General features: G+C 54.7%; 12 protein-coding genes across 12 annotated transcripts; 7 read left to right on the top strand and 5 right to left on the bottom strand.

Moving 5' to 3' along the window:
* Positions 1 to 1,603: 1,603 nt before the first annotated feature.
* CH63R_00786 (Pre-mRNA-splicing ATP-dependent RNA helicase PRP28) lies at positions 1,604 to 3,814 on the bottom strand (the record flags this gene model as incomplete). The annotated part of the gene is made up of 1 exon (XM_018295761.1): positions 1,604 to 3,814. One exon carries the CDS (start codon positions 3,812 to 3,814, stop codon positions 1,604 to 1,606), a length of 2,211 nt encoding a protein of 736 aa, XP_018164123.1.
* Positions 3,815 to 4,417: 603 nt separating this feature from the next.
* CH63R_00787 (60s ribosomal protein l25) lies at positions 4,418 to 5,039 on the top strand (the record flags this gene model as incomplete). Its single annotated transcript, XM_018295762.1, has 3 exons — positions 4,418 to 4,803; positions 4,889 to 4,949; positions 5,004 to 5,039. 3 exons carry the CDS (start codon positions 4,418 to 4,420, stop codon positions 5,037 to 5,039), a joined length of 483 nt encoding a protein of 160 aa, XP_018164124.1.
* A 439-nt stretch (positions 5,040 to 5,478) lies between these two features.
* Positions 5,479 to 6,039, top strand: CH63R_00788 (CSL zinc finger; the record flags this gene model as incomplete). Its single annotated transcript, XM_018295763.1, has 1 exon — positions 5,479 to 6,039. One exon carries the CDS (start codon positions 5,479 to 5,481, stop codon positions 6,037 to 6,039), a length of 561 nt encoding a protein of 186 aa, XP_018164125.1.
* An 803-nt stretch (positions 6,040 to 6,842) lies between these two features.
* CH63R_00789 (14-3-3 family protein) lies at positions 6,843 to 7,875 on the bottom strand (the record flags this gene model as incomplete). Its single annotated transcript, XM_018295764.1, has 5 exons — positions 6,843 to 6,974; positions 7,028 to 7,098; positions 7,154 to 7,395; positions 7,451 to 7,757; positions 7,815 to 7,875. 5 exons carry the CDS (start codon positions 7,873 to 7,875, stop codon positions 6,843 to 6,845), a joined length of 813 nt encoding a protein of 270 aa, XP_018164126.1.
* A 2,801-nt stretch (positions 7,876 to 10,676) lies between these two features.
* Positions 10,677 to 11,164, top strand: CH63R_00790 (Mitochondrial ATPase; the record flags this gene model as incomplete). Its single annotated transcript, XM_018295765.1, has 3 exons — positions 10,677 to 10,804; positions 10,896 to 11,027; positions 11,125 to 11,164. 3 exons carry the CDS (start codon positions 10,677 to 10,679, stop codon positions 11,162 to 11,164), a joined length of 300 nt encoding a protein of 99 aa, XP_018164127.1.
* A 416-nt stretch (positions 11,165 to 11,580) lies between these two features.
* Positions 11,581 to 13,921, bottom strand: CH63R_00791 (Nuclear pore glycoprotein p62; the record flags this gene model as incomplete). The annotated part of the gene is made up of 2 exons (XM_018295766.1): positions 11,581 to 11,769; positions 11,828 to 13,921. 2 exons carry the CDS (start codon positions 13,919 to 13,921, stop codon positions 11,581 to 11,583), a joined length of 2,283 nt encoding a protein of 760 aa, XP_018164128.1.
* Positions 13,922 to 14,702: 781 nt separating this feature from the next.
* Positions 14,703 to 15,251, top strand: CH63R_00792 (uncharacterized protein; the record flags this gene model as incomplete). Its single annotated transcript, XM_018295767.1, has 2 exons — positions 14,703 to 14,772; positions 14,860 to 15,251. 2 exons carry the CDS (start codon positions 14,703 to 14,705, stop codon positions 15,249 to 15,251), a joined length of 462 nt encoding a protein of 153 aa, XP_018164129.1.
* Positions 15,252 to 15,349: 98 nt separating this feature from the next.
* Positions 15,350 to 16,349, top strand: CH63R_00793 (uncharacterized protein; the record flags this gene model as incomplete). The annotated part of the gene is made up of 2 exons (XM_018295768.1): positions 15,350 to 15,598; positions 15,654 to 16,349. The coding sequence occupies 2 exons, from the start codon at positions 15,350 to 15,352 to the stop codon at positions 16,347 to 16,349; spliced, it is 945 nt and encodes a 314-aa protein (XP_018164130.1).
* A 340-nt stretch (positions 16,350 to 16,689) lies between these two features.
* Positions 16,690 to 18,345, bottom strand: CH63R_00794 (Eukaryotic translation initiation factor 2 subunit gamma; the record flags this gene model as incomplete). Its single annotated transcript, XM_018295769.1, has 3 exons — positions 16,690 to 16,720; positions 16,771 to 17,757; positions 17,828 to 18,345. 3 exons carry the CDS (start codon positions 18,343 to 18,345, stop codon positions 16,690 to 16,692), a joined length of 1,536 nt encoding a protein of 511 aa, XP_018164131.1.
* A 1,684-nt stretch (positions 18,346 to 20,029) lies between these two features.
* Positions 20,030 to 20,351, top strand: CH63R_00795 (uncharacterized protein; the record flags this gene model as incomplete). The annotated part of the gene is made up of 2 exons (XM_018295770.1): positions 20,030 to 20,075; positions 20,194 to 20,351. The coding sequence occupies 2 exons, from the start codon at positions 20,030 to 20,032 to the stop codon at positions 20,349 to 20,351; spliced, it is 204 nt and encodes a 67-aa protein (XP_018164132.1).
* A 1,283-nt stretch (positions 20,352 to 21,634) lies between these two features.
* Positions 21,635 to 23,332, top strand: CH63R_00796 (uncharacterized protein; the record flags this gene model as incomplete). Its single annotated transcript, XM_018295771.1, has 4 exons — positions 21,635 to 21,650; positions 21,708 to 22,117; positions 22,176 to 22,368; positions 22,422 to 23,332. 4 exons carry the CDS (start codon positions 21,635 to 21,637, stop codon positions 23,330 to 23,332), a joined length of 1,530 nt encoding a protein of 509 aa, XP_018164133.1.
* Positions 23,333 to 25,249: 1,917 nt separating this feature from the next.
* On the bottom strand, positions 25,250 to 27,025 carry CH63R_00797 (T-complex protein 1 subunit delta; the record flags this gene model as incomplete). The annotated part of the gene is made up of 4 exons (XM_018295772.1): positions 25,250 to 26,092; positions 26,144 to 26,799; positions 26,856 to 26,907; positions 26,969 to 27,025. 4 exons carry the CDS (start codon positions 27,023 to 27,025, stop codon positions 25,250 to 25,252), a joined length of 1,608 nt encoding a protein of 535 aa, XP_018164134.1.
* Between the last annotated feature and the right edge of the window lie 458 nt (positions 27,026 to 27,483).

Raw genomic sequence — 27,483 nt, forward strand, 5'->3', positions numbered from 1 at the left:
GAGATAGGTGCAGGTTGTTTCGCTCGCTTGTCGTGTTGCGCGCTCGTGGAGCACCGTCCGTACCAAAGCAAGATATCGCTCAGCCTTCGAAGCGTGCCGGCAGACTCGAACCGAGTAAAAAGGTGACAGGGAAAACGAGCTGCCAGAAAGGAGCAAGTGCAGGACGTCGGTTGAACAGGGAGTCTATTCAGCACTGTCCTTCACTGCTCCCCCTCGTTGTTGAGTTGAAAAAGGGAGATGGGATAACCACTAGGAAGAGGACGTGGGCCTCGAAGGGGGAGGGGGACAGGCACACCGCGGGGCAAAAGCGAAAAAGCAGGCCCGGTGTCACGGTGTGTCACCCAGCAAGCGCAGCAGCCCGTACGTAGTTAGTACCTAGGTACCTGCCTAGGTACCTACCTAGGTTGCCCAGACTTTTTTTCCCTCTCCTCTATCTCTCTCTCTTTCTCCTTCGGATCCCTGACAATATCCACCGATACCGGGAAGGGTCTAAGGATTTCGCTTCGGAAGCACTGCGCCAACCTAGTAGCTTTGTTGTCACTTCTGACGATTCGAGACGTGTGGTCCCCAGCGTGGAGAAAAAAAATTGAAAAAAATTAACCGGTAGCTAAAGGGAAGGAGCTCGTGGGAGTTTCGGTACCTAGCCAGGCAGGCAGGAGACTGAAAGTGACAACCGAATTATGTTGCTAAATGTTAAACAACACAGTCGGACCTGGTCAGCTCATGACTTGCAATTGGCGCCGCGGGTCAATTATACTTATTCCAACCTCCCATGTGAAAGAAACGGTGAAGATCGGCTGTATGCGGTACCTTCTCTCTCTGTACCAATGCAGTGGGGATTGGGCGCAACAGAGCCAGCATTGGGTTGCAGCAGAAAAAATCTCTCGTTCCGCAGCGAGGAACATGGGAGTTTTCCTCGACTCTGCTCCTCGTTCCGTCGTGCAGCAGGCACTAAAGGACCGCAGACGCCGCTACCAGGCCCAGAACATCCCGGGGGGCCTGACATCAGACCGAGATGGAGAATGGACAAAACCGCCCTCTTTATGGTCAGTGGTGGGGTAAGCCTAGGCTTGGTTCGGCGGGAGCTAGGCAATTGGTCCTTGAGTCGAGGTGGGAAACCCCGAACGCTTCGGTGCTCGTCACCTGTGTCACTTCCCCACTGCGCTGTCCGTGTCAGGCACAGCAACGCCCCGCCATCTGTGTCCCAAGCCTCCAAGGGCAAGAATGCAGTTGTGCTAAAGCAGAGACAGAACTAAGGGTAATGGGCTTGGTGAAGAAGTGGGAGGTATCTCGGGGTATTTAAGCAAATTGACAACTTGATCGAGAACCCATTCCTTGAGCAAAAGTTTTAACATTCTGCAACAAGAACCTTACCAATGGACAGATGGAGACGGTGTGCGATTTGTAAAAAGACAAGACGGCATTAGCAAGAGCGCCAAGGCCCGACTCGCCGACAATTGCTCGGACATAAAAATTTTATCAGATCAGATTATCACGATAATCTATGAGTCCACGGATCTATTTCCACTTTTCGCATCCATCCGCTGGCCGCCAGTGTGTCTTCTCATCCACCCGCCATGCTACCGTCACCCATCGCGCGACGTTAGGCGCCCCACTGACCCCCCTTGCCTGATGACTCCTCTGCGCCCCCTGTCCTCTTGTTGTGCCCTCCACCGCCGCCGCCTCCTCGCTGCGGCTTCTGCTGCGCGGCCTCGTGCCGCCGCAGCTCCTCGGGCACCCGAGAAATTGAACTCTTGGAGAGCATCTGTTTGAGGTCGTAGAACAGGTCCGAGTCGCTCTGTTCCAGAAACGTGATGGCGACACCGCTCTTGCCCGCACGACCCGTACGACCGATGCGATGCGTGTAGCTCTCGATGTTGGTCGCCATATTGAAGTTGATGACGAGACTGACGTCCGGCACGTCGATACCTCTTCCTGCCAGGTCCGTCGCCACGAGCACTTGCGTCTGCCCGTTGCGCACCGATGCCAACGCCGCCTCTCTCTGCTCCTGCGTCTTGCTGCCGTGGAGTGTGACCGCCGAATAACCCATCCTTTGCACGTCGCGCGCGACGGCATCGCAATTGCGCTTGATGTTGACGAATACAATGATGGGTGGGGCGAAGTCACCCGCGCCAAGGATCTCCTGCAGGCGCTTCTTCTTCTTGTCCTCTCCCGAAACGAACTCGACCCTCTGCTCGACCGTTTCGACCGCCTCGCCAGCGTTGCCGATCGTGACGATGGCTGGACGCCGTAAGTACTTTCTGGCAATCTTCTCGACGGTCGGCGGCATCGTCGCCGTATACATCATCGTCTGCCTGTACCTGTCTCTGGCGCCAAGGTATTTCTGCATCATCTGCGCGTTTTCCGCATCGTCTGTGTCTGGTTTCTCGTTCGACACAGGCAGGGCGTCCAAGATCTTGTTAACGGATTCCTCGAAACCCAGGTCGATCATTCGGTCGGCTTCATCCATGATAACGTAGCAGCATTGCGACAAGACGAGGAGGCGCCTCTCAATGCAGTCCACCAGACGGCCTGGAGTTGCGACGATGATCTCGGCACCATGGGATAACGCTTGCACCTGCTCCTCCATCGAGTGGCCGCCTACGATGCTGACCACGTTGAAGCCCAGTGGGTCGGCGAACTTGTGTGCTTCCGACTCGATTTGCTGGACAAGTTCACGCGTAGGCGCCAAGATGAGCGCGTACGCTCCGTCGTTCTTGTTGATCTCCGTCAGGGGTGGCAGGTCTTGGATGTAGGTCAGCAGCGGCAGCAGGAAGGCTGCCGTTTTACCGGAACCTGTGACGGCCACACCGATCAGATCCCTGGCCTGCATCGCAATTGGGATAGCTGCTCTTTGAATAGGCGAAGGGTCCTTGTAGCCAACCCTGTCCACGATGTTCAACAGCTGCCGCGGTAAGCCGGACTCTTCCCAGCTGCGCATCGGGTTGGGGATTTGGCCACCCTTGGTGGCGATGCCGAAGTCTTCCTTGAAGATTCTCCAGTCGCGTTCTCGCATCTCTGAGAGGGCTTTCTTCGTCCAGTGCTTGCCAAGGCCCGACCGATCTGCGCGCTCTTTCGCCTTCTCCCGTGCTCTGTAGAAGTCTTCCATAAACTCCTTTGCCCGCTTCTTGCCAAACTCGCGATCCCTTTCTTCGATCATCCGTGCCCGTCGCCGAGCGATCTCCTCGGCCTCTTCGTTGTATTCGCCAGACAAGCTGCCAAACGTGTATGATTTCAAGGTCGTGCTGTTGGACTCGTAAATTGGGTCGTCAACGAGCGTGGTGTCCTCTTCGGCGTCCCACTCGAATTTGAATTCCGTCGCTCTCTTCCGCTTCTTCTTCACCGAGAAGTTCGATTGCTTATTGACCTCAGGGCCTAGGTACCGATTGCGCAAAAGGTCAGCCTCGATGGCCTCGGCCGACTTTTTCTCCTTGCCATCCTTTGTTGATGCCTTCCGCTGCTCTTGCTTCTCCCGTCCTCGCCCGCCGGGGCCGCGGGCGTTGTCAATTGCGTGCATGGCCTTCGGGCCCGTGGGTATCCTGCCGCCGGCTCCATGATATGTATGTGTTCCGTTGGTGATGGCGCCGTTTGCCTCAGCGGCCCATTTCCTCTCGAGCTCGGCCTTCTTTTTGGCGTCCTCTTCGGCCTTGCGCTTGCGTTCGTCTTCCTCCTGCTTCGCCTTCTCTGCTGCCTGGCGTTCCCTCTCCTTCTTCGGTATGAATCGAAGCTTCGATGCGGCGGCGTCGGCAGCCTTCTTCTTCTTGAGAATTTCTTCGAGGTCGAGAGGCGTCTTTCTCGCCTGGTTGGTATTCATATTGGCTGTCTCGTGTTGCGACACTGAGAAAGGATGTAGATGTGACGAAGATCGTGGGTGGGATGACCAAAGTTATGTACTGCGCTGAGGTACGTACCAGCACCAAATGGCAGTTGAACCTTGATAGCTTCGCGCAGACTTTTGCTCTTCGGTGAAAAAGTTGGTTAAAAAGAGTGAGTTGAAGATTATTACGGCTAGGTGTATCCGGCTTGGAGTTGGAATTTATGATCTCCTAGGGTTCGAAATGTCTAGATGATTTTCTTGGTATCGCGGAACAATAGAGAAGGCTGCGATCTGCGCCACATCAGGGATCGCCACAGAAGTACGATCCAATCAAACACCGTGAAATCCGGCAAATCCTGCCCCCATCTCTAAGCTAAGCCCCCTTGTCGCCCATGCACTTGCAGGGGTGGATAAGGCTGGGCGCTCCCAAATTTGACCTGCAGCAATTGATCAAGCACCCTGAACGGCGAAAGAGATAGCTCGCCCTCAATCGGCCGACCCTCTCGTTCCCTTCAGCCTTCCGACAAAATCGGCAATGCCCCAGCGCTTGCACCAGAGGACATAGTAACGAGCAGTGCAAACCACAGGAATCCCTCGAAAATGGCCGCCACAGAACAGTACATCCAGCTGGCCAAGGCGCTGCCCCAGCAGCTCCAGCGTTTCTTCGCCCGTTGGCCACCCGCCTCGATCCTGCCCGCCGGCGTGACACCCCCGAAGACGGGTTTCCAGGAGATCACGCCGAATCCCTTCTCGCGGCAGAAGCACCCTGTAACGGGAAAGTGGCACGACCCGGTTTACTCACTGCGCCGACAGGCAGAGATTGTCAAGCTCGCGCGTCAACACGGTGTCGAGGAGCTGCTGCCCACGACGGTCAAGGGCACCGAATACAGAATCGCGCACCGCGTCGAGCACGGTCTCCGGGTCAAGGGCACTGGTGTGGGACAGAAGGTCAAGGGAAAGATCCACGAGAGGATGGTGCAGCCCAGGTATGTGTGCCCCATATCCGGTCGGGGATTGGTTGGGTCTGGTGTCGACTCGTGTCGGGGAACGAATGCTAACTGTTCGATACAGAATGGAGAAGAGGAGAGAGGCTATTCTGGCGATGCCGAAGTTGATCAAGGAGTGGAAGAAGGTAGGTTCAATATGGTTCATTCTTTGGGTATCATACACTGACAACGCGAACTAGGTTGGAAGGCGGAACTGGACAAACTTCCCCAAATAAGCGACCTGTTTGGCCTTCTTTCTAATTGCGATGCGTCGACTACCATAGACGGTGTACATATACCATGTATTATCATGTACAAGAAACGATTACAACAGCTTCCGACATGATGCAGTCCCTCTTTTGATGTGGGAGACAGCCCTCCTTCTGGCGGCCAATTGGTCTACCATGCCTCCAAGATCTCTACAGCTCATGGATAGCATTGGACGAGCGTCTGCCCCGGTATTTCTACGTCCGCGAACGCGATTTTACGGCTGGTTCTCTACTTCGTGTTGAGCAAAACTCGACTCTCCTCGAACTACTCACGTGATCTCCGCAGAATCAAAGCTTCTCAACCTCCAATTCGCCAGAAACTTTTACTTACAAACCCACCACAGCGACTCAACTCAAAGGGGCGCCCTGTCCGACAAGCCACGCCTGCCCGTCTTTCTTGCTCACCATGAGCCCTTCACCCGTGGACCCTGGCAAAGGTCACACATACTACGCGGTTCTAGGCATCACCCGCAAACTTCTCCAGGAAGAGGCGGCGGTGCCACAGCAGGTTATCAAGCGGGCCTATCACCGCGCTCTCCTCCAAAACCACCCTGACAAATCCAAAGAACAAGTCCGGAGCACAACATCAGCAACTTCCTACGCCAACAAGCCTGCCTTCACTGTCGACCAAATTTCCACGGCCTACAAAGTCCTCTCGGACTCGAGGACAAGAGCGGAGTACGACAGATCCCTCGACCTCGCGCCGAACAACCAAGGGCTCAAGCGCGGCGAGCAGACCTTCCAGACGGGAATAGAGAACGTTGACCTTGACGATCTTGACTTCGACGAGAGTGACGGCCCCGATGCCGAGTGCTGGTACCGCAGCTGCCGGTGCGGAAATCCGCGCGGGTTCCTCTTCACCGAGGCAGACCTCGAAGAGGCGGGCGAGAACGGGGAGCTGCTCGTGGGTTGTCAGGACTGTAGTCTTTGGATGAAGGTCCACTTTGCCATAGTCTCGAATGACTGATAGAGATCTAGTAATGTCTCTATGAGATTGAGCGGACAGAAACTTTTATCACGTTACCCCCGGCTTCGCCTTCTGGCCCCCACGTGAAATTTTGCTCCAGTTACGAAGGGTGCTTGAGAATCAGGTACGGACCAGCGTGTATGTTGGTTTGTGGCCTGCATTGCCGAGAAGGGAGATCGACATTTATGGTGGCATGGTCTAACTCTGGCTGAGCCGTCGGCTTTTTGCTTATGCTGCTCAACGCTGCTGTCAACTCACTCTGGTTTTGATGACATTTCTGTTCTCCCCGCTTCTTTGCTGTCCTAGTCCTTTGTTCATACTTCCCATATGTTTTTGCTTCCCTCCTCAACTACTTCATTTCACACTGGGAATTGTCGTTCTATAATATCTTAGATTGCATGAGGGGAAATGGCTTCTGTAACATAACAGCTGACAACCATCCTGGATAATTGCAATTTTTTCAATTGTGAACTCTTGTCACACATTTGTCACAAAACAAACTACTCAATACTGATTGCCGGATGTGCTTCTTTGAAAGCAATTTTAGTCTTTTTTTGTTGTTGTCCAGACGGTCTTGCATTAGAGTCTAAAAAAGCAAACGTGGGTGCAATCGACCTCCAAAATGCTCTTCTTTAGCCCTCAGCCAGTCCCGTACTAGGAAAAATCAACCCCTTCACAATTCTTGTGTATTGCCTAAACGATGCCGATTCGCAAAAACGAAATCTCCAGTCCACACTCCGTAGACACCAGTCCGCCCAAATCCGGCGAGGAACAGCAGAATGCTACGACACCATCACACTCCTTTACTCAGCCTTGGGCTCCTCGGAGGTGCTGGCGGCCGGCGCCTCGGCGGTGGTACCCTCCTCCTTGGAAGAGGCAGGGGCTTCGGCGGTGCCTGACGCCGCAGGCTCGGCCTCAGAAGAGGTCCAGAGAGTCTATATGTGCGGTTAGAGATATAATCTTCTTCTTGGCCACAGGCAAATATTACCAGGTTGTCACGGAGAAGCTGCATGATGAGGGTAGAGTCCTTGTAAGACTCCTCGCTAAGGGTGTCAAGCTCTGTGAAGACAGTGGTCAGTAAAATGAAATGAGCTCGAGCGGGGATGGAACGAACCGGCAATAGCATCATCGAAAGCCTGCTTGGCAAGGTGGCAAGCCTGATCGGGGGCGTTAAGGATCTCGTAGTAGAAGACGGAAAAGTTGAGGGCGAGGCCAAGGCGGATAGGGTGGGTAGGGGGGAGCTCGGTCTGGGCAACCTCGGTGGCAGCCTTGTAAGCCTCGAGGGACTTGTCGGCGGAGTCCTTGCGGCGGTCGCCAACAGCGAACTCGGCGAGGTAGCGGTGGTAGTCACCCTTCCTGTTCAGGGGGTCAGTAATGCTGCGACTAGCTCAATTCCAACCTCGCTCCTTACATTTTGTGGTAAAAGACCTTGGACTCGCCAGACTTGGCAGAAGGGATAAGGTGGGCGTCGAGGACGTCAAGGATGTCGTCGCAGATCTTGGCGAGCTCGGCCTCGATCTTCTGGCGGTACTCCTTAATGAGGCCAACCTGGGAAGAGTTGCCCTTGGACTCCTCCTTCTGCTCGATGGAGGTGACGATTCTCCACGAGGCACGGCGGGCACCGATGACGTTCTTGTAGGCAACAGAGAGAAGGTTGCGCTCCTCGACAGTCAGGTCACGATCCTCAGAAGCGACGATCTTCATGTTCTCAACCATCTCTGGAGGTCCCATCATCAGTATATGTCCACCGTTCTCGAGCGGCGATTACCACGTACCCTCGTAGCGTTCAGCCTGCTCAGCAAGCTTGGCCAAGTACACAGCATCTTCGTGACCCATTGTGGCGGTTGGTTATCTGGAACGCGATGATTGATTAGCACGTGTAGCCAAGGGGCGACGCCCAAAGGATGCGCTCCAGCCGATTGATGAATGTGACTTTTAAAGAAAATGGCGGGGTTAGGGGTAAGTGGATATCGGAAGCGCGAGCGGGCGAAGTTAGAGGTGAGAGGACGAGTCGCGGCGTATGCGCCTCACTGACTTCATCACTCGGTTGAGGCTCCCCGCTCCTAGTGGGGTTTTGCGCCTGACCGGTCAAGATAGGGCGCGCAGGGTCGGTGAGGCGATCAATCGGGTACAGACTGAGGCAGAGACGACATCGTCGTCAAGCGGTAGGCGTAGATATGCCATTGTCGGCTGTTGGGAATCGGTGGAAGGGGATTGCGGCGAGGGATGCGATGACGACAGAGGGGGCACGGGGGTTGATGGGGGGAGGGGACCACGTACCTTGGTGCGATGTTTTGAGGTCGGCGGGGATGTTCTGGTGGAACTATGGATGAGCGACAATGGAAGAGTTCTGGTGTCAAGAGTCGAGTTGGTTCGGTGCAAGGGAAGAGAGCGTGACGAAAGGTAAATCGAGGCGGGTGTTGGATGCTTTGCAAAAGGTAGTGCGAGGGTTGGAAGTTGAGAAGTTATGAGACGAAAAGGTAATGGATGGAAATTGAGGAAGGGGCTCTGGACTGCACAATACGTGAGGTGGCCCGGGCCAAAGACAAGGCAAGGCGACGAGGGGGGGGAGGGTGGCACCGTACCGACTGGACTGAACGGGACTCAACTTGACTGGTTGACCGTGGATGGGTAAAGACAGTAGCAAGAGGCGTCTCAACCAATACCCTCGCCGTATCCACACTGTAGCAGGTGGCCCCCTTCTGTTTTTGTTCCCAACTCGGTGCTAGCCCTGGAATGACCGACTCACGTGAATCAATCCCGGGGTAGAATCAAGTATCGCGGCTGTGCTGTGCGGCTGAGAAAAGTTGGGATGTGCCCTCGAGAACCCCCGAATTCTACCTAAACGTACCCTTACAGCAAGCAACTAGTGCTAGCTGTATGTGAGAGACAGTCGGGGGTACATGACGGTACTTCCCGTTTTCTTCCCATCCTTTCCTAGGCCCATTTCCCCAGTGCGTTTCTTCCATGGGGCATCGACAGGCTACAGCAATTGCAGGCCTTGAATCCAGGTACATCACCGCGGTAAGGTATCTATCTATCTACCTACCGACCAACCTAGAGTAAGGTGCATTTCTCATCCACCTGGCGCCAATCCAAGGCAGGAAGCAACACTTGACTCTTCTGACCTCACCTCTTCCAGCTTCGTCCTTGTTGCTCCCACTGCGCCGCAATCACGTCACTACGGTGCTTGACTTTCCCCAGCCCAAAATTAGGCTGCCGAGCTCATGCTTTGACTGTCTTGCAGAGCACACACTACTACAATACCTACCTACCTACCTACCTAGGTAACTACACGATGTCCCTAGGCTATTGCTAACAAACTCAAGACCAAACCCCACCGAGTTCCCTTCCTTCCTGTGCGATTTGTCCCCTTATCCCACTTCATCCCTTCTTTTCAGACAATCGCTCGCGCGGCTAACCGTGCTCTATTCATCCTTTGAGTTCAGGCTCTTCTCTAGTTGCTCGGGGTCGCGCTGTTCTGCCCACTAGGTCGTGGCGGCAGCCGTTGGAACCACGCTTGGGTCACTATTTCCTTGGAAGACGGGAGTGCACCAATGCTGAAAGTTTATTGAAGAGGCCGTAGATGCTATCTAGGCATGTCAGACAAGGCAAGGCAGCGCTTACACGTCGTTCGGCCAAGGGCACTGGACAGTTTCGGCTCTCTCTCTCCACTAAAACGTCGCACCTCACCTCCTCACCGGGCGAGACAAAGGCAAAGGCCGTCGCACCACACCACCGGACACCCCATTGGTCGTCCAACTTGAAGCGACAGATCTCCCAAATACCTCCAGCCTGGTGGCCCAGGGAAAATCCGAGTCATATCTGGGATCCAGCCTTCCCGGGGAGGATGAGCAGGAGTGAACGACAAGGCTGCTCACCCAGCACTCGGGTGACACAGTCAGTCCATGACGGGAACCATGAGGCTGGGATATCTCTAATCTCCATATGCCATATACTTCTAATGCCTATTTGCAGCAAGCCTGATACAGCATCACGCGGACGATGGCTTTTCACTACACGAAACAAAACCCTTGATTCCCACCATGGCACAACAAATGCTCGGTGCACACTGTGGCACTCAAGTCATCGCGGGATTATGCGGGTGCTCCACCTGCTCCAACATACACGGCCAGCCTCAAAGAATGCCATTCTGGCCGCAAGCAGGCGACGTGCAAGTGATGTTGCCTGAGGAAAAAAAGACAAAGCACCTGCTCCTCAGTTCAGGTTAAGCCCATATTGCCTCCACCAAGCCGAGAAATGCCGGCAGTGGGTGTTAGCTGAATACCTCGCTTCCACCGTGTATGACGTATCATATTCCCGTACCTCTGTACTCGCCCACGAAAAGGTGGCCGAAGCAGAGCAAAAGCTCCCTCCAAGCTCTCTCCCATCAGCTCATTCCAAGGAATCAGATCATCCCCTCCCCGTCCAATAAGCATTTGACCTGCGTTCTCTTTCCCGAGTTGTACCAGGCTCTCTCCACAACCCAGCCTATCACAAAACCCATCGACTAGCACCCGTCGTCATCGGTCAACCTAAGCCAAACATAACCTCTTCCAACAACATCATCAACCATCCAATTGACACCACGCTTATCCTCCCAACGACAAACCAAACTTCTTCATACATCCTTGAAAATGATGCGCATCGCTGCCACCAAGGCCGTCGCCCGTCCTTTGACTCTCGCCTCTCGAGCTACTTTCAGCACCACCCCCCGCGCTATGGGCGAGGGCGACACTGGAGCTCCCTCCAAGTATGGAGGCGGGTAAGTTTACTCTCCTGGATGCCTCTCCGTGACTGCTCTCGCAGCGGCCAAAAGTCTTGGGGAACGGCGCAGGCTGACAATTGACTTCCAGCGACGCTTTCCAGAAGCGCGAGAAGGCAAGCGAGGACTACGCTATCCGCCTGCGCGAGAAGGAGAAGCTCCTTGAGCTCAAGAAGAAGCTCAGCGAGCAGCAGGCCCACCTCCAGCAGCTGTCCGACCACATGTTCGTGAACCCCCACCCCCCTCAGATATGACGTTGCCCTTCCCTTTTCTTCTCCGAATTTCGAACTTTCTCTCGCTGACTGACCCGACCCGAATAGCGACGAGATCACCAAAAACCAGGGCGGCGAGCACAACTAAGTCTGAACAAAACACGCATTCGCAATAATATCAAATGGCGAGCGACGGAGCCGTGTACGCTGAAACGGACGGAGAGGAAGATTGATATCCGCAATAGCCGGCGCATGTAGCAGATCGTGAATGACGCGAGCGCAATTTTAACGACAATTAAAATCAGCATTACCAACCAACACTTGGTATTCGCCCATAGTGTAGGCTAGTGTACATGTACGTATGGTGAGCACAGAATGCACTCTGGCGCTTTAACCATTCGCGCAATGCGAATCCACCTTTGTTCCATTCTTGCTTGGCGATGAACGACTCCAATTTCTCCGGGTCTTTTCAAGTCATTGACCCTTTTCTCAACTCTTCACTCTCTCGTGTGCTACCGATACAAAACTCCACCCTTACTTCATTACCGCTATCCAACCCGCCTTTCATCGCCGACCCATGTAAGATCGGTAGAAGCTCTCCGCCGCATCTGTCTCTGGCGCTCCATACTGGCTGCCAAGGTTGTTGTTCGCCTTCTGAGCGGCGGATACCTTGGCCTGTAGGGACGCGGCGTTGGTGTCGATCCACTGGAGTTGCGAGAGGTGGCCGTTAAGAACACGGACGATCTGGCTCAGCTGCGAGCATGTTAGCAAGACATTAAAAATGGCAACTGGAAAAGCAGCAGTGACTTACGGGATCCTCGGGTTTGGTGCCCTTGCTCAGAGTACCAGAGATGTCGTTGATCTCCTTGACCATCTTGGACAGGTCTCTGCTCTTCTCATCGAGATTCTGCGTCAACTTCTCGGCGAGCTTGTATGTGCGCTCGCGCTCCTGGTCGGGTCCGGCCAGGGTCTCGCCCTGTCCCATCTGGCGGGAGAACATCTCCTTAACATCGGATTCGTAGCGATTGAGCCAGTCCTCGAGCTCGTCCTGCTGACTCTCCACTGCCTGGAGCTGCCGCTCAATCTCGTGGCTTGCCTTTTCGGCTTCAAAAGTGTTTAGGTAAAGCTTTTGAATCTTCTCGCCATTGTCGACCAGGCCCAAGTCCCAGTCAGCAACCTGATTAGCATAATGCTTAAAGTCCTTCTGATACTTGGACAAGTCCGAGGCCCATCGGGTAATGATGTCGTCCATAGACTTGTTCTTCAGACGGGGAAGCTGAGAAGTAGGGCCGGTTGTGGAGGCTGCCAAGGTATTTGAGTTGCCAGTCGGGGCGGATGTGGTGGCGGGTGCCGTGCCATTCTGGGTTGATGCTCCAGCAGCTGGTGTTGATGGCTTGGCACCAAAGAGACCACCGGCCGATGCAGTAGTGCTGGGGGCTGTTGTTGGTTGAGTTGCGGCAGACGTAGTCGCTGGCGCAGTCGACGTAGTGGTTGATGCCGGTTGAGAGGTGCTCGCCGCCGGGCCGCCTCCGAAGAGTCCGCCGCTCGCAGGCTTGTTGGCAGGAGCCGCGGATGTCTGTCCGCCGAAGAGCGACGAAGGAGCCGCCGTGGCAGCGGGGGCCGCAGATGCGGTAGTAGCAGGCTTTCCAAAAAGGCCCCCTGCAGAAGAGCCAGCTTGTGTCGTCGCCGCAGCCGGCGTCGAAGATGTGTTACCGCCGAATAAGCCGCCGGTAGATGACGCAGCCGGAGCCGAGGTGGTAGGGGTAGCAGGCTTGGCGCCACCGAAGAGAGAAGAGGCGCCTGCTGCGGGAGCTGTGGAAGTTGTCGAAGCAGGCTGGGCTGAGGAAGTGGTAGCAGCAGCCTGGCCACCGAAGAGACCTCCAGTGCTGGGTGCCGCGGTTGTGGCCGGCTTCTGGTCTCCGAAGAGACCACCACTAGCGGCAGGTTGTTGCTGCGCCTGGCCGCCAAAGAGAGAGCCCCCACTGGCCGGCTGGGCTGTGGAAGCAGCCTTGGACTGTCCAGCGCCACCAAAAAGACCGCCTGCGCTGTTGTTCTCCGCCGGCTTGGCCGCCGCAGTACCAAAGGGAGACGGGGCTGCCGAGCCAGATGGTGCGGCACCACCGAAAAGTCCACCTGTCGCAGGCTTGTTCGCGCCCGCAGGAGGAGCTCCAGCCGGCGTTGTTGATCCTCCGAGTGAGAAGGCGGGCTTTGCAGGTGTAGCCTGAGTTGCGGAAGCACCAATAGTAGCTGGCGTGCTTGATGCAGGCTTGTTCATGCCACCGAACAAACCCCCGCTGGAAGCAGGAGCAGTTGTTGTCGCTGAGCTTGACGATGCATTCTGACCGAACAAACCGCCAGGTGTAGAAGAGCCTCCAGTGTTTCCGCCGCCAAACAAGCTCACTGCCGGCTTTGCCGCAGCCTTGTCTCCTCCAAACAGCCCACCAGAAGATGCAGCAGGGGTGCCGCTCGAGGCTGTAGCAGCGCCAAAGAGACCTCCTGAGGGGGGTGCAGATGTGCTGGGAGTAGAGGAGCCGGTGTTTGAACCGAATGGACCGCCAGAAGCAGCCGGAGTCGATGATGCGCCAGCCGCAGGCTTGGCCCCGAAGAGACCACCGCCAGTCGATGTGGGTGTTCCAGTTGAGGCGGCTGAAGTGCCGCCGCCAAAGAGCCCGCCTGCTGGTTTCTGGCCAGCGTTCTGTCCAAAGAGTGATCCGCTGGAAGCCGGCGTGCCACTGCTCGACCCGGCGGCGGGTGTATTGCTACTTCCCAGGTTACCGAAAGAAAAGCTGGGAGTGCCGGTAGAGGCGCCGCCGAAGAGACCTCCAGATGCCGGTGCAGAAGCCGCAGGGGTCGAGCCGCTGTTCGACGTGGGCGTGGCGTTCGTGTTTCCGAAGCTGAAGGACATTGTGTCGAAGTTTCGTGAGGCGATCGGTGTATGTCAAGCAGGCACTTGACGGCGTTTGGAAGCTACCGATAGACAACAAGAAGCTTGTCTACAATGAATCGCGGACCGTACAACTTAGCTTCGTCGCATTGAGGGGCAAGTCGAGCCCGAGTGTTTACCCTTTGTCGATGGCAACCGAGGATGTGCTGTCGATATGCGCGATCTTGTTGCGACTGACAAGTTCTTTGCTATAGCCGCAGGGGAGAGAAGGTGGTAGCTATTGTTGATGGCTGGCAGGGCAGCTTTTTTTTGTGATGCTCCAGCCTTTCAGACCTGCCTCCACGCGACTGGCGCGCTGTACCTGCCCAGAGGCAGGGACATATTACCTATCAAGTGCTAGCGCGGAATTAGCCGGGGCCTGCCCCACGTGATGCTTTGCAGGCGGCAAGTCTAGAAGCTGAAGACTTAGGTACTCATGCCGTCTTCGAGCCTGCTGATTGATGTCCTCCCTGCCCAAGGACTCAAAAGTGCCTTTTCCTGGGCTTCTTGTGTGCCGCCAGCCTTGCTTCAAAACTCCTCTCTTACATGAGTTGCAGTGGCCTAAATACTTAGTTTGAGGATATCGTTCTTGCTATTCGGCCCACACAATTACGTATCCGCTAATCGACAGGTTCCCCCCCCTCCACCACCCACTCCTATTCCCTCTCATCATCGATAACCTTGGAACTCCTAAGCTGCTTCGCCTGCTCGTAACACCAAGAAACATTGTCCTACAACTTGCCTTCACACTCGGACCGGAATAATGGCAGACGAAGAGACCCTCTCGCCGCCCAGACGATCTGGTACCAGCGACCCTGGCGCCCACGATCTAGGTAGAGACAACTAACCCCTTCCCCCTCCCCTTGCCATCGTCTTGCCCAAATAATGATAGATTAGACCGTTTGTCTAACATCTTGTAGCAAATGCTTCCGACTCTGAGGACCACTTTTCCGATGCGCAATCTGCTCCCCTCAGTCCCGGAACGTCGCCGATCCCTAAGACTCGCGTAGAAAAAGTCGACGACGAACCGTCATACGGCGAGGTACCTGGAACAGAGGCCTACCGCTTGAGGGAGGGGGATGCTGAGCCGGATGAGATTGCTATTCAGGAGAAGAAGAGCGATTCGTTGTCGTCTGAGGACGGCGCACCCAAGTCGCCTGTCATCCCCAAGACTGTCGTCGAGGAGGCGCCGGGTTCATCAGGTCCTCACTCAGAAGAGTTCCTAGAGAAGCGCAAGGCAGACGCCCCAGCCGACTTGGTTGTGAAGCCGGAAGGCAAGACCGAGGAGGGCGACAGTTCCGGTACGATGTAGAGATCCCTGGAATTTAAAGAGCATTTGTCGTTGACCTGGCGTCATTCGTAGATTCTCCCCCTGTATCACCTGCGCCGTCAGACCTAGGTTCGCTCCGCATGGACCAGAAGCCGTCTAACACGGAACCATCGTCAACCCCATCCAGTGCAAGTCTCGCACCACAACCCGGTGAGGATGATGACGAGGGCGACGACGACGATTTTGGTGACGACTTTGACGACTTTGAGGAGGGTGCCGAGGCCAATGGTGACTTTGACGACTTTGACAACGGCTTTCAAGAACCGGAATTTGAAGCTCCCGCACCGGCCCCGGCACCCAGTTTGCCACAAGTACCATCATTACCTTTCGTGAGCATTCCTGCTGCATCGTCCCGTTGAAACTGTCTAACACGTTCCTCACTAGGACATACCCGACTTTGACGGCTTAGACGGTGAAGACGTCTTGCAAGCCGTCGACTCGTATCTCAACACACTGTTCCCACCTGAAGACTTGGACGTGTCCTCTCCTCCACCAATAACCAAAGAAAGCCCCATCTTCCTCACACCACGTAGCGCGTCCTTGTGGTCACAATTAGTGGCACCCCCGCCGTTGGCGCCGCCAGACTGGATCCGCTCTCGCATCCGCCGTCTGTTTCTGGTCTCTCTGGGCGTGCCGGTCGATCTGGACGAAATCCTCCCGGCCTCCAAGCAGAAAAAGCTCGTGCTGCCATCATTACAGGTTACGACGTCCGGCTCGCCGCGGACATCCTCAGATTCTCGCTCAGTATCAAGAGTGCGACAGTCCGAGGCCAACGCCTCGTCAACGTCGGTTGACTCAAAGGGGAAGCCGTCGGCGTTCAAGAAGAAAGGCCCGCTCCCAGTGCCAGAGTTGGATCTCGTGTCAGCCAAGCAGCTCTGCACGACTACAGACGAGGCCCTAAACGGCATGACGGACAACGAGCTCAAGGTCCACGTCGAGAAACTCAAGGCAATGGAGGGGACGGCCACGGAGGTGCTGGAATACTGGACCAAGAAAACGGACGAAAAGATAGGCGACAGAGAAGCCTTCGAAGGCGTGATAGAAAATCTCGTCAAGCACGCACGGAAGGTCAGGAAATAATGAATAGAGAGATGGGCTCAATCATCGCCGAGGCCTATCTACCAGCATACACCCTCCCGTCTAGTTTTCCATGCACGTTTTTCCTGTGAAACCCGTGACACACGCCCGCCCAAATGGACATAGAAACCTTGCGAATTCCCAGTTCCTCGTTAGGCCATTTGATACTACGGGGAGTGGTCGTGTCATCTGCATTCATTACCCGCCTGGTACTCAAAAAAAAAGGCATCCCCCCTCCACCTCCCCCATCGGCTCTACCAGACTGATTCTTTTTTTAGACTCCTGCGATGCTGAAGAATGGGCTTTTTGAGACTTGTTTTTGGTTTGGTTCGTGAATGTCGGTTTAGGAAGAGCTGGGCTCAAGGGTGACACCGCTGCGAGGGATTAGCTATTGAAGACAGTTACAAGGACAAGATGAACTTACGCAGCGATGGTGGCCCAACCAATCAGACGCCAATGCTTCTCAATACGACGCGACAGAGCAACCTTCTCACCAATGTTCGTGCAAGCGGGGGAAGTGAGGACAAGCTTGGCGGCATCGTTCTTGATGGCGGCAACCTTGGCACCAGTAGACGTGGAACCGATGTTGACCATGATGACCTCGTTCTTGGTGAGCTTGGCGACCTTGGCCTGCTTGCCGTCGGCGGTTCTGACACCGAGGAGACGACGGAGGAGGTAGAAGTTGACCTCAATCTCGCTGTAAATCTCGGGCAGGCGGCCCTTGAGACCCAGGACGAAACCGACGAGACGATCGGCTCTGCAGAGAGTGGGGTCGATGCGGGTACCGACACCGATGAGACCACCGGGAACGGCGTACTTGAGATCGTTGAACTCGGAGTTGAGAGAGACGATTCGGCTGAAGATAGGCGTGCACTTAAGGGCACCCTTGTCGTCTCTGGTAACGATACCAGGACGGATCTCAATCTCGTCGCCGAGCTTGAGGACACCGTGCAGAATAGAACCACCAGCAACACCGCCCTTGAGGTCGTCAATCTCGGCACCAGGCTTGTTGACGTCGAAGGATCGAATGACGATCATGTGGGGGTCCTGGGTGAAGTCACGAGGGGGGACCGGGATGGTGTTAACGATGGCCTCGTTGACGGCATCGATGTTGAACTTCAGCTGGGCAGAGATGGGGATGACAGGAGACTTTCCGGCAACGGTGCCCCTGATGAACTTAAGGATGGATTGGTAGTGTTGCTGGGCAGCCTCCTCGCGCATCAGGTCGACCTTGTTCTGCAGGATGATGATTTTGTCCAGCTTCATAATCTCGATGGCAGCCAAATGCTCAGAGGTCTGGGGCTGGGGGCAGGTTTCGTTGCCGGCAATGAGCAGCAGAGCGGCATCCATGACGGCGGCACCCGACAACATAGTGCTCATGAGAATGTCGTGACCGGGGCAGTCGACGAACCTAAGCGCCGGGATATTAGCCAACCTTGCATCCATGATTCCGCGGGGGATAAGCTCTCGGGACTACTCACGAGACGTGGCGCAATAATCTGTAGGTACCGCTGCAACCCTCGCGCTCGCAGGGGGGGTCGACCTCCTTCTCACTCTTGTAACTCCTGAAGCATCCCGGCCGGGGGCACTCGGTGTTGTCGCACTGGTAGATCTTGGCGTTGGCGTAACCAAGCTTGATGGTGATGTTACGGATCAGCTCGTTCTTGAAACGAACGGTCTGGACGCCGGAGATGGCCTTGACGACGGTGGACTTTCCGTGGGCGACATGGCCGATGGTGCCGATGTTGATTGTTGCTTGGCGAGCGATAATCTCGGGGGTGAGGGGGCTAAGGGTCTTGACATCGAGGTCTTTGGGATCGGTTTGCGGGGGCAGAGGAGGGCGCTGGACTGTGTTGTCGGCAGTGACGGGATTCGACGACTTCTTGAGAGCCGACTTGAGGGGCTTCTCCTCGTTGAGCTCGGTCTGCTCCTCCACGGACTCGCCAGAGTCAGACTCTGAGTCGATGTCGTCGTACTTGGGGTCGCCGTTGGCAGACATTGTCGCGAACAGTTGATGGCGGGGTAGTTCGTCTACGGGGGGGTCCGACCGGTCTGGAACGTCAAGTTTTGTAAACTTGTATCGCCTGGTGATTCAGGGGTGTCTGATGGTGTTCGAAGATGCCGGAGAGGAGGATGGAGCCTCAGTTCGTGGGTTTCGTGACGTCGAGGTTGATCTCGATTGATTTTCTCGCCGGAGCCTCGAATCGAATTGTTGTGTGAGTCGACGCTAACCCTTTCGGGTACGATAAGCTGCCGATAAATGCCCCGCCGGACCTTCATCGGTTAAACCCGGGCTCAGCGGTGAAAGCTCACAGAGCCCATATCTGGATGCACCTAAGTAGGAAGGTATCCTAAAATGCTTTTGTGGCTTTGGCTTAGGAACACACAACCGTTCGAGTTGTCTCAACAGTAGTGGCGACAATATCATTCAGACCTTCGGCCTTGCAACTTTCTGGTTCAATGACTCAGTACTCCCTGAAATATTTAACGAACGCGTCCGGCACAGACAGACGTCCAATAATAGGCCGCGAAATTCATTGGGCATAATTCATACAGGACATCAAGCACAGAGATATTTGAACCCTACAGCATCCACTGAGTCCTGTCAGTTCAAGGATTGATACCGAGCCTATACTCCGGATCTTACCAAGTTTCCCTTCCGGCGTCACGATCCTTGGATGGAGAGTCTCGGTTGCAGGCAGTGGGTGGCCTGAAAATCGACTTGAGGGAAACAGATCATAATAGGAAACAGCCACCACAATACAATACGTTGCGTTGCGCCTGGTCTTTACTTGATCTCTGTGTGGAATACGAGGACTAATAGCGCTGTCAAAAGCAGAGCATTGTCCTCTCCTCCGTCAAATCGCAACTTCGACCTAATCCCACTTGAAATCTGGAGGCCTCGAGTCTAGATAGACTGATGTTTCGGCAGCTGCTTCCCCCCGATAATACTATCCTTGTGCATCGAAGGCGGCATCATCAACTACCCCGTCACTAGGCATTGAAGCTCCGCCACAGGATTGCGGGAAGGGATTGCCCAACTGCCCGTGTCTCCTCGCACGCGGAATCAGACAACGAATTTGGGTAAAAATAGGTCAGTGTAACCTAACCAACTTTTACCGAACCGCTTGTATCACCAGGCCATCAAAGACTCAGAGGATGGCAAATATGAACTAAACTTGCTGGCAGAAAGTGGGCTAAATGCTCAAGCACAGGCCAGGCCTGGTTTCCTCCTTCCCCTCCAAGCAGCTAAAGCTCAAGCCACCCGTCTATCTCCGTTACAAGGTCGATCGCTGACGGTCAACGGCTCGTGATTGAGATCCTTGCTGGAGCCAAAATCTCGTGAGGGCGGCTCTGAGTTGAGACTGTTTCTGCTATGGCAGCGTGCTTTCAACCATCCACACAGTTATTCACGAGATTCTCGACTCGCACAACAAGGCTCAGTGCTCTTTCCCTCTCCACTCCGCCTCAATCAAGCTACGGATCAACGGGCTGCCTCTACAATTCCCGGCCGTCCAGCCATGCCGCAGCCATTGTGAGACTTTAGGGCCGGAGACAGCGGGGAGGCAAATGTCGTCGCTAGACCCTCATCACAGAGGGCACATCTTGCATAGCAGCCTGCATGCTTCATCACTCTACATGTGAACCTTCACCGGCCAGCACGGGCGAGCAAACAACCAGGCATGGAATATGGACCCACAAGGAACCTAACCTTACCTGCCATTATAGGTGCGTATTATCTACCAGCACACACCTGAGTACAAGCTTCTCAGCCACGCAAGACTATCACGACTATCGCAGCTCCAGATTTAATAATACAAGCTCGTGGGAAACAGGGATAAAACAGACTCGGGTGACTCGAAGGAATGGTCAAGACTCAAGAGACACAAAAGACCGCGGGCCCCGGCTGCAACCATTTTCTGTCGTCCATTCACCCACATTCATCCCCAAGTTCTGCTTACCGCCCAGTCTGCATGTGGCTGGACATCCGTCACGCACTTTTGATCCCTGATTGGCCGTAAGCCTCTGCACCCAGTTGCAGGTATGTGGCATCCGAACGCGCCTGCAGCACTTGCACCTATCACATCTGCAGCTGTCCGACAGGGGATACGGGCGGCAGCAAGGGTTCGACATGTCGATTTGGACGATTTGGCGCCGGCTGGTGACTTAATTAGGAGCAAGGGTTCCGCAAGCCGCTCCTCTTTCCATCATCCGTCCAACCACCACACTGTTCTCCCGTTGCTACTTGACCTGCCTCCTCTCAATTTGAATAGCCATGTCCAATCGCCGGCCTTATGTGCATCGTCGAACCATGCGGATGCAACGACAAGTGCCGCCAAGCTCCAGTAAGCTTTGTCGAGGCGAAGAGAGGCCGGTCCAGAGACTCTTCCGTGTCTAAGCTTGGCAGACCGGTTACTATGGAAGATGTGCGAGTGAGCGTGAGGGTGAGCGTGAGGGTGAGCGTGCATGCTTCCCGCTTCGTGTCTCCTCTTCTCTTTTCGAGGGTGCCTATTTGGGGTTGCTTTCAATATTCTATATTCGGCTTCTTGTTGGGAAATGCGCGCATCTCTTGGCTTCACAAACATGTCGTCTACACAATCTTTGCCTCCTCCTTCACCCTCCAGTCCCTTCATTGAGAACTGTATGTTGTTGTCCTGCCTTGGTATATCGGGCAATATCCAGTTGCCTCCAGTAACCGCCGTCTAATCAAGGAACCCTTAGGAAAGGAGTCATCGCCTGGATCAGTATCCGCCGGCCAGGAAAGTGCAACATTCGAGGACGCCTCTTGAAGCACCGAGCCAGCCAAAGCCCGGCACCACCCCGTCCACCCTCGTGGGCGTCTATTTCCATCACGAATTAATGACTGACCTGGAACCCGGTCTGTCACCTATCAGAGCCCTCCTCACCTAGCGCCACCCCCTACCATCCTGCGCCCCATGTAGGAATCCCCCATTCCGCTTCGTCCCACTTACACACCTTGCTGATCGGCCCCATGCAGTGGAAGGGCCTTTGCCTTGGGTTCTGGCTAGCTACGGCGCCTATTCAAAACTACGAGCTCCCCTCGAGTGACCGATCGGTTGGGCTTCTTTCTTCCCTTTCGACAGCTGGTCTCTCCGAATCTGATTCCCATCGTGCTTCATTTCTGCTTTGATCACCACTTCTGTTGCATGTCTTGAGTCGGTCTTCTTGTCAGCGACCCAAAGTTCGAGAGCGCCTTTCATTATACCAGACACAAAAATCTCTTTGTTATTCTGCCTCACCTGTCGGGGCATAGTCGCATCACATCCATGTCTTCTCCTCAAGGTATATATCCGTCCAGACCCAAAATATGTTGGCACTATGTGCTAACAATATCATCAGAAGACAAGAGGCGGCCAGCCGCTCTCAACCTCGCTCCCACCCGATCAGCATCCACAGATTCCTCGTCGTCCGAGTCTTCGCTGAAGCCCCCTCGCACTCCTCGCTTTGCAGAAGCCACATCAGTTTACTCTCCTGTAGAGGGTACTCGGTCACCCTTCGCCGACCCTGTCAGATCAGAAGTGCCTCAATCCCAGCCTGGAGATATCGGGTTCGGTTATATCAACAACAGCAGTAGCCACCGCGAGTCCGTCGCCGTTCCAATGACCCCGAGATCGCCACTCAAGAGCGCCATGAGGGTACCCGGGACTCCGGCGAGGAAGATTGAGAACCCACTCAGCCCAACTTTTCGAGAGGAAGATATCTTGGAGAAGCGCGAAGAGGCAACTGACAAGGAACAAGCACGCGACCTGGTGTGTAACTCTATCTGTTTCTCTCTTTCCAACAATACCCTGCTAACACTCTTTGCAGAAAATCAAGACCCGCGTCCGCATGGCCAAGTTCGCCCTCCGTGGCGTTAACTTCAGCTGCAGTTTGATCATCATCACCATGCTTGCAGCCTCCTTCCAGATCTTCAACGCTACTAGGCGTCTCCCTGCTCAGAGCGGTCTTCCCTCCTGGGCTGAAGGCACAGCCATTTGGCCCCAAGTGTTGGTAATCACAAGTAAGTGTTCGAATGATGTCGAGAACCTGCCTCCACTCCCTAACAGTCTACAGTGGCCTCCATCTCTCTTCTCGTCTGTATTGGTGTCTTCCTCGCCTACTGCCGCGGCGGCCATCACCGTGCTGAGAAAGTTGCTACCTATTATACCCTGTTCGCCATCGGCTGGTTCATTCTCTCCATGGTCTTATGGGCTGTCGCTGCCGGTCTCTTCCAGTCAAGCCGAAGCAACGGGGGCGGCAAGGACATGTGGGGTTGGTCTTGCAAAGAAAACAAGCGCGCCGAGGTCTTTGGTGAGAAGGTCGACTACGCCCTCATCTGCCGCCTTCAGAACTGGGCCCTCATCTGCATGGTCATCGAGATCGTCGTCGACGTCATCTGCGTCCTGCTCTACAGCATTGTTTTCTACCGATACTACACCAAGCGCCGCCTCCACAAGTCCATGGACATGCGTGACCGCGCCCGATCCGATCTCTACCTCGCTCAGCTCCGAACTCAGTCTGCCCCCAACACTCCCGGCCTCAAGTCTCCCGGTCTGTACTCCCAGTATGCCCTTTCCCCTCGCCACCCTGACAAGACCTTCGACAACCTGTCTCGCATCGAGGAGGCCTCGCCATTCACCCCCGGAACCCGCTTCGTCGAGCCCGAGTCCAGCTTCAACAAGCCTAAGCCCAGCTTCCAGCTCCAGGCTCCACCGGCCAAGGCCCGCTCGGCGACCAAACCCGGCCAGGGCTCGTTCACGCCTACTTCGCCAGAAGGCCCTGCTCCATCATTCCCTTTCCAGCAACAGCCCCAGGCGCCGCCGCCGCCGGAGCCACAATCGTCGCCGCAAGAGCAGACTCGACAGCATGCGCCAATGGCTGCTGATGAGCCAGTTTACGACGCCGTGCCGATCCCCGGGGCCTACTCCGATGCCCCGATGAAGAGCCCGCCGCCACACCAGTACACCTTTGGCCAGGCAAGGTAAAATGGGGTTGATTGATTTGACGACGATAAGAGTGGCGAGCGGCCGAGACGTCGAGACGAATGCGATGTGTCTTTGAAAACCAAACCCCTTCCTGCTTTTCTTTGTATTCAGCTGAGCTGGCTTTTTTAAACTCTCTTTTTTTCTTTTTTTTCGTCACCGAATTGACGAAATCAAGATATATACCATTCTGGCGTTGGGAAAGGAATCCAAGACGGGAAAGATATTGACCTCCTTCTCTTGCGCAGGTCAACGGGATGTGGCTTGAACACGATGGTAGTTCATAACAGTAATTTACCAAGTATTGCATCATTGGGCTTGATTTGTCTCCTTTGAATGAACGATTGCTCATTAGGTCTGACTCCGTTTGGTCATCGTCAAGATCCAAGCCAACAAAACCCATGATCAAGCCCCGTCCGTCCGCCCCCGCCGCTGAGCAGGAGGGATAACCTGGGGCCCCGTTTTGCGGGTTTTGGTGCCCTTGAATCTTTTTACACAATAACTCACCCACCACTCTCGTTATACTCCGGTTCATCGTGGGATTGATCATCAATCTTTCATAGCCTGCCCGGCTAGCTCAATCGGTAGAGCGTGAGACTCTTAATCTCAAGGTTGTGGGTTCGACCCGTAAGCGCTGTCTTTACCCGTAATGCATCACGACCATGATCACTGACAAGTACCAGCCACGTCGGGCTCAATTCCCGTCCGCGATTGACAACATATTTTTTCCCCCTCATTACCTCCCTGTATGATTCACTATCTTGGTCTGGGACACCATTTTGATTATCTGACAAGGCTCCCACTGTACAGAGATAATTGTGCCATTCATTTCTCATTGCAGTCTGACCTTCGCCTCCAGAGGGGTTGTCCGTGTGCCGTCTACTTGCTCTGGTCCAACATGTCGAACCTTCCAACAGTCATGTGTACATTAAAATTGTCTTCAGCCACAATCTCGGTCCGCCTCTCCAAGTTGTATTGACTAACCCACTCTCCTCCCAGGCACGGAACCTAACGCGCACGTTGCTGTCCGGGTGCATGAAAGCTCACAACCCTTGTCTCTCCAAGTGAGTAACCTGTATCGACAATATTTCGCCACAACTAGAAGGGCCTTCCGTAACGCACCTTCGGAACAGGTGTAATAGAACATTGTCCTTTGCGTTAGATGTGATTGCATTCTGTAAATGTCTCTCTCTCCATGCCGGCATTCTAAAGCTGATTTCCGGCTAAGATATTCTATCGGGTCCCGTGAAGGAGGGCTGACCCCTTTTCACCCTTTTAAAGCCTTATTACTCAAGCCGCGGAGCTCCCGTAGCCGACAATATGCTTTTTCGATGTCGAGGTTATACTACTTACTCAAGGCTCAAGATACCATCATGACCTTGATCGTTGATTAGCGCTGGAACATTGGGCGACTGGGAATGTACCAGTCCTGCCTGATCCATCTTTGTCTCTATATGGACGGTGTGGAAATCTTTAACCCTACGAGTGAGTATTTTGTGAGGACAATTTCTTCATCATTCTCTACTCTCTGGACGAGGATACATAGGGCGTTTCTTCGACTCTTCGAATCTTGCCTGTTGCGAAGCTACTGTACTGCAAGTTTGCAAACAAGGCATGGTAGACGACGAAGCAATGGGCCCAAATCATTCATCGAAAGAGAATCACAGCACTGTCTACTACACACAAATCCAAACCCGAGCCTCACAAACGATGAGAGATTCTTGAGAACCACTACTGAGGTGTCATCAAGGTATCTTGTTGTGATCAATTGCTGTCGCAGCTTCTAATAGTTTTGACGCCTCAGTCCCAGGCCCACGTCTATCGCAATCAAGCCAAGGGAGCCGTAATGTACATGATCATCAAGCCTAGACTTTCCCCTTTTACTTTTGTTTTTTATTTCGTGACTCATGTTTCCCCCTCTTATCTCGTGAGGGCGATGTCGTCTATTCTGAGAATCATCTTCACCGTCTCAGCGGCCAATTCGATGGCACTGGTGCTCACCAGCAGAGGCTGGAGAACGTTCTCCTTGGAGATGTTGGTGTTGACACCACCAGACTTGATACTGACACCCGCGTTCTTCTCGCCAAGCTCGTGTCTGTGGCGAAGCTCGGTCACAACCTTAATGCTGTTGAGACCGGCGTTCTCGGCCAGAGTGGTGGGGATGACCTCCATAGCGTCTGCGAATGCCTTCCAGCAGATGGCCTCGGTGCCAGTGAGCTCACGAGCCCGCTTGGAGAGCTGGGACGCGATCTCGATCTCGGCGGCACCACCACCAGCAATAAGGGCCTTCTTCTTCACCAAGCAGCGAACGACGCAGTGGGCGTCGTGCAAGCTACGCTCGGCCTCGTCGAGAATGAGGGAGTTGGCACCGCGAACGACGACGGAGACGGTCTTGCCAGTTGCCTTAGCACCCGTAACCTTCACCATGCGAGCTCCGTTAGACTGGATCTCCTCAACGAGGTCGGCCGAGCCGAGCTTGTCCTCCGTGAAGGAGTCTACGTCTGCGATCGGCTTGCAGCCGGTGGACTTGCAGATAAACTCGATCTCGTCGCGCTCGATATCCTTGACGGCGAGAATGCCAAGCTTGGCGAGGAAGTGCAGAGACAGGTCGTTGACAGCGTCTCGCAGGATGGACTTCTGGATGAAAAGCACGTTGCACTTGGCCTTCTTGATCTTCTTGACCATGTTGAGAAGGTAAAGACGCTCCTCCTTCACAATCTTGTCCATCTGTCTGTAGTCGTTGACCTGGATGGTGTTTTCCATCTGGGTTGGTCAGCAGCTGCGAAAAAGGGGTAACTGAAGGGGACAACTTACATCGGGCTTAGGAGGGCTGAGCTGAAACTGAATCAAACCGATTCTCGCCTTCTCGATTCTCGCCGGACCGCCCGCACCCTTGAGGACGGGCTGTGTCAGGATCAAACCATCCGACAGCTCACTGTCCTCGATAGTTCCGCCAACCTTCTTGACGATTCTGATGTTCTTCAGGTCGACGTTGTCTGCCGTCTTGAGGTCGATGGTCTTGACAACGGAGTTGACAGCCATGGGACCGAGGATGTTGGTGTATTGCGACACGATCTTCGAGGAGAGAGATGTGTTGGCTGCCTGGAGCAGGGATGCTGTGTCGGTGAGGGAGATGGGTTGTGACATGCCGTGGAGGACTTCAACGGCCGCGGCAGCAGCTCTCTGGAAAGCCTCTGAGATGACGGAAGGGTGGATTCCTTTTGACAAGAGTCTGTCAGCGGCGCCCAACAAGCTACCGCAGATAACGACGACGGATGTTGTGCCGTCTCCTGCCTCCACATCCTGTGCCGCCGAGAGGTTAACCAGCATCTTCGCTGTCGGGTGCATGACGGACATGCTCTTGAGCATCGTGTTGCCGTCGTTGGTAATGATGGTCTCGCCCTTTCCGCTGCGAATCATCTTGTCCATGCCGCGGGGGCCCAAGGAAGTTCGGATGGCATCGGCGACGGCTAGTGGGAAGTCAGCTTCTGGTCTGTGAAGCTCGGAAGGATGTCGCATTGCTCACCTCTGGCAGCGACAATGTTGGATGAGCGAACGGCAACGGGCTTCTCCTTGTCCTGTGTGACTATTAGCAGTAGCTCTTGAAGCTTCGTCATGGGCGTGGAGTGCAGGCCATACCTTGAAGGTGGCATTTCCAGAGCCTCCCGCGGCCGGGGCTGGTGCAGTCGTGGCCATTTTGAAGGTTCTGGCTTGAAATGTGCTTGTTTTCTGGGGTTTCAAGGTCGAGAGAGCAAGCTGAACACTGGTTCAAAAGGTATCGGTATGATCGTGGCCCTGTCCCGCTGTCGCCTTCTTTTGCGATCGCCCACTTTCTCTCAGGTAGCAGCCCACCCAGCGGTGGGATATTTTTTAGCGGCCGCCGGGTTGTTCCTGCCCCGGTACTCTGCTTGCATTTTCCCCCAACCAGCCGAGCTCCACATCAGCCTCGCATTTGTGGTCCGTGCTTTGGAGCTCAAGGCAACCTGGATTACGGAACCGTCTTCTATCACCACCTCCAACCCACCCCAAGCAGCGTACCTCTGTACTCATTGACGACCGACGCGACCGACTTCCCCGAGACCCCACGACTTCACATCGACACAGATTCCAACCCGATCACACCCCCAAGAACCTTTCCTACGCATAGAATCGGC

Source organism: Colletotrichum higginsianum, chromosome 1 (genome assembly GCF_001672515.1).
Source record: "Colletotrichum higginsianum IMI 349063 chromosome 1, whole genome shotgun sequence".
Taxonomy (NCBI): domain Eukaryota; kingdom Fungi; phylum Ascomycota; class Sordariomycetes; order Glomerellales; family Glomerellaceae; genus Colletotrichum; species Colletotrichum higginsianum.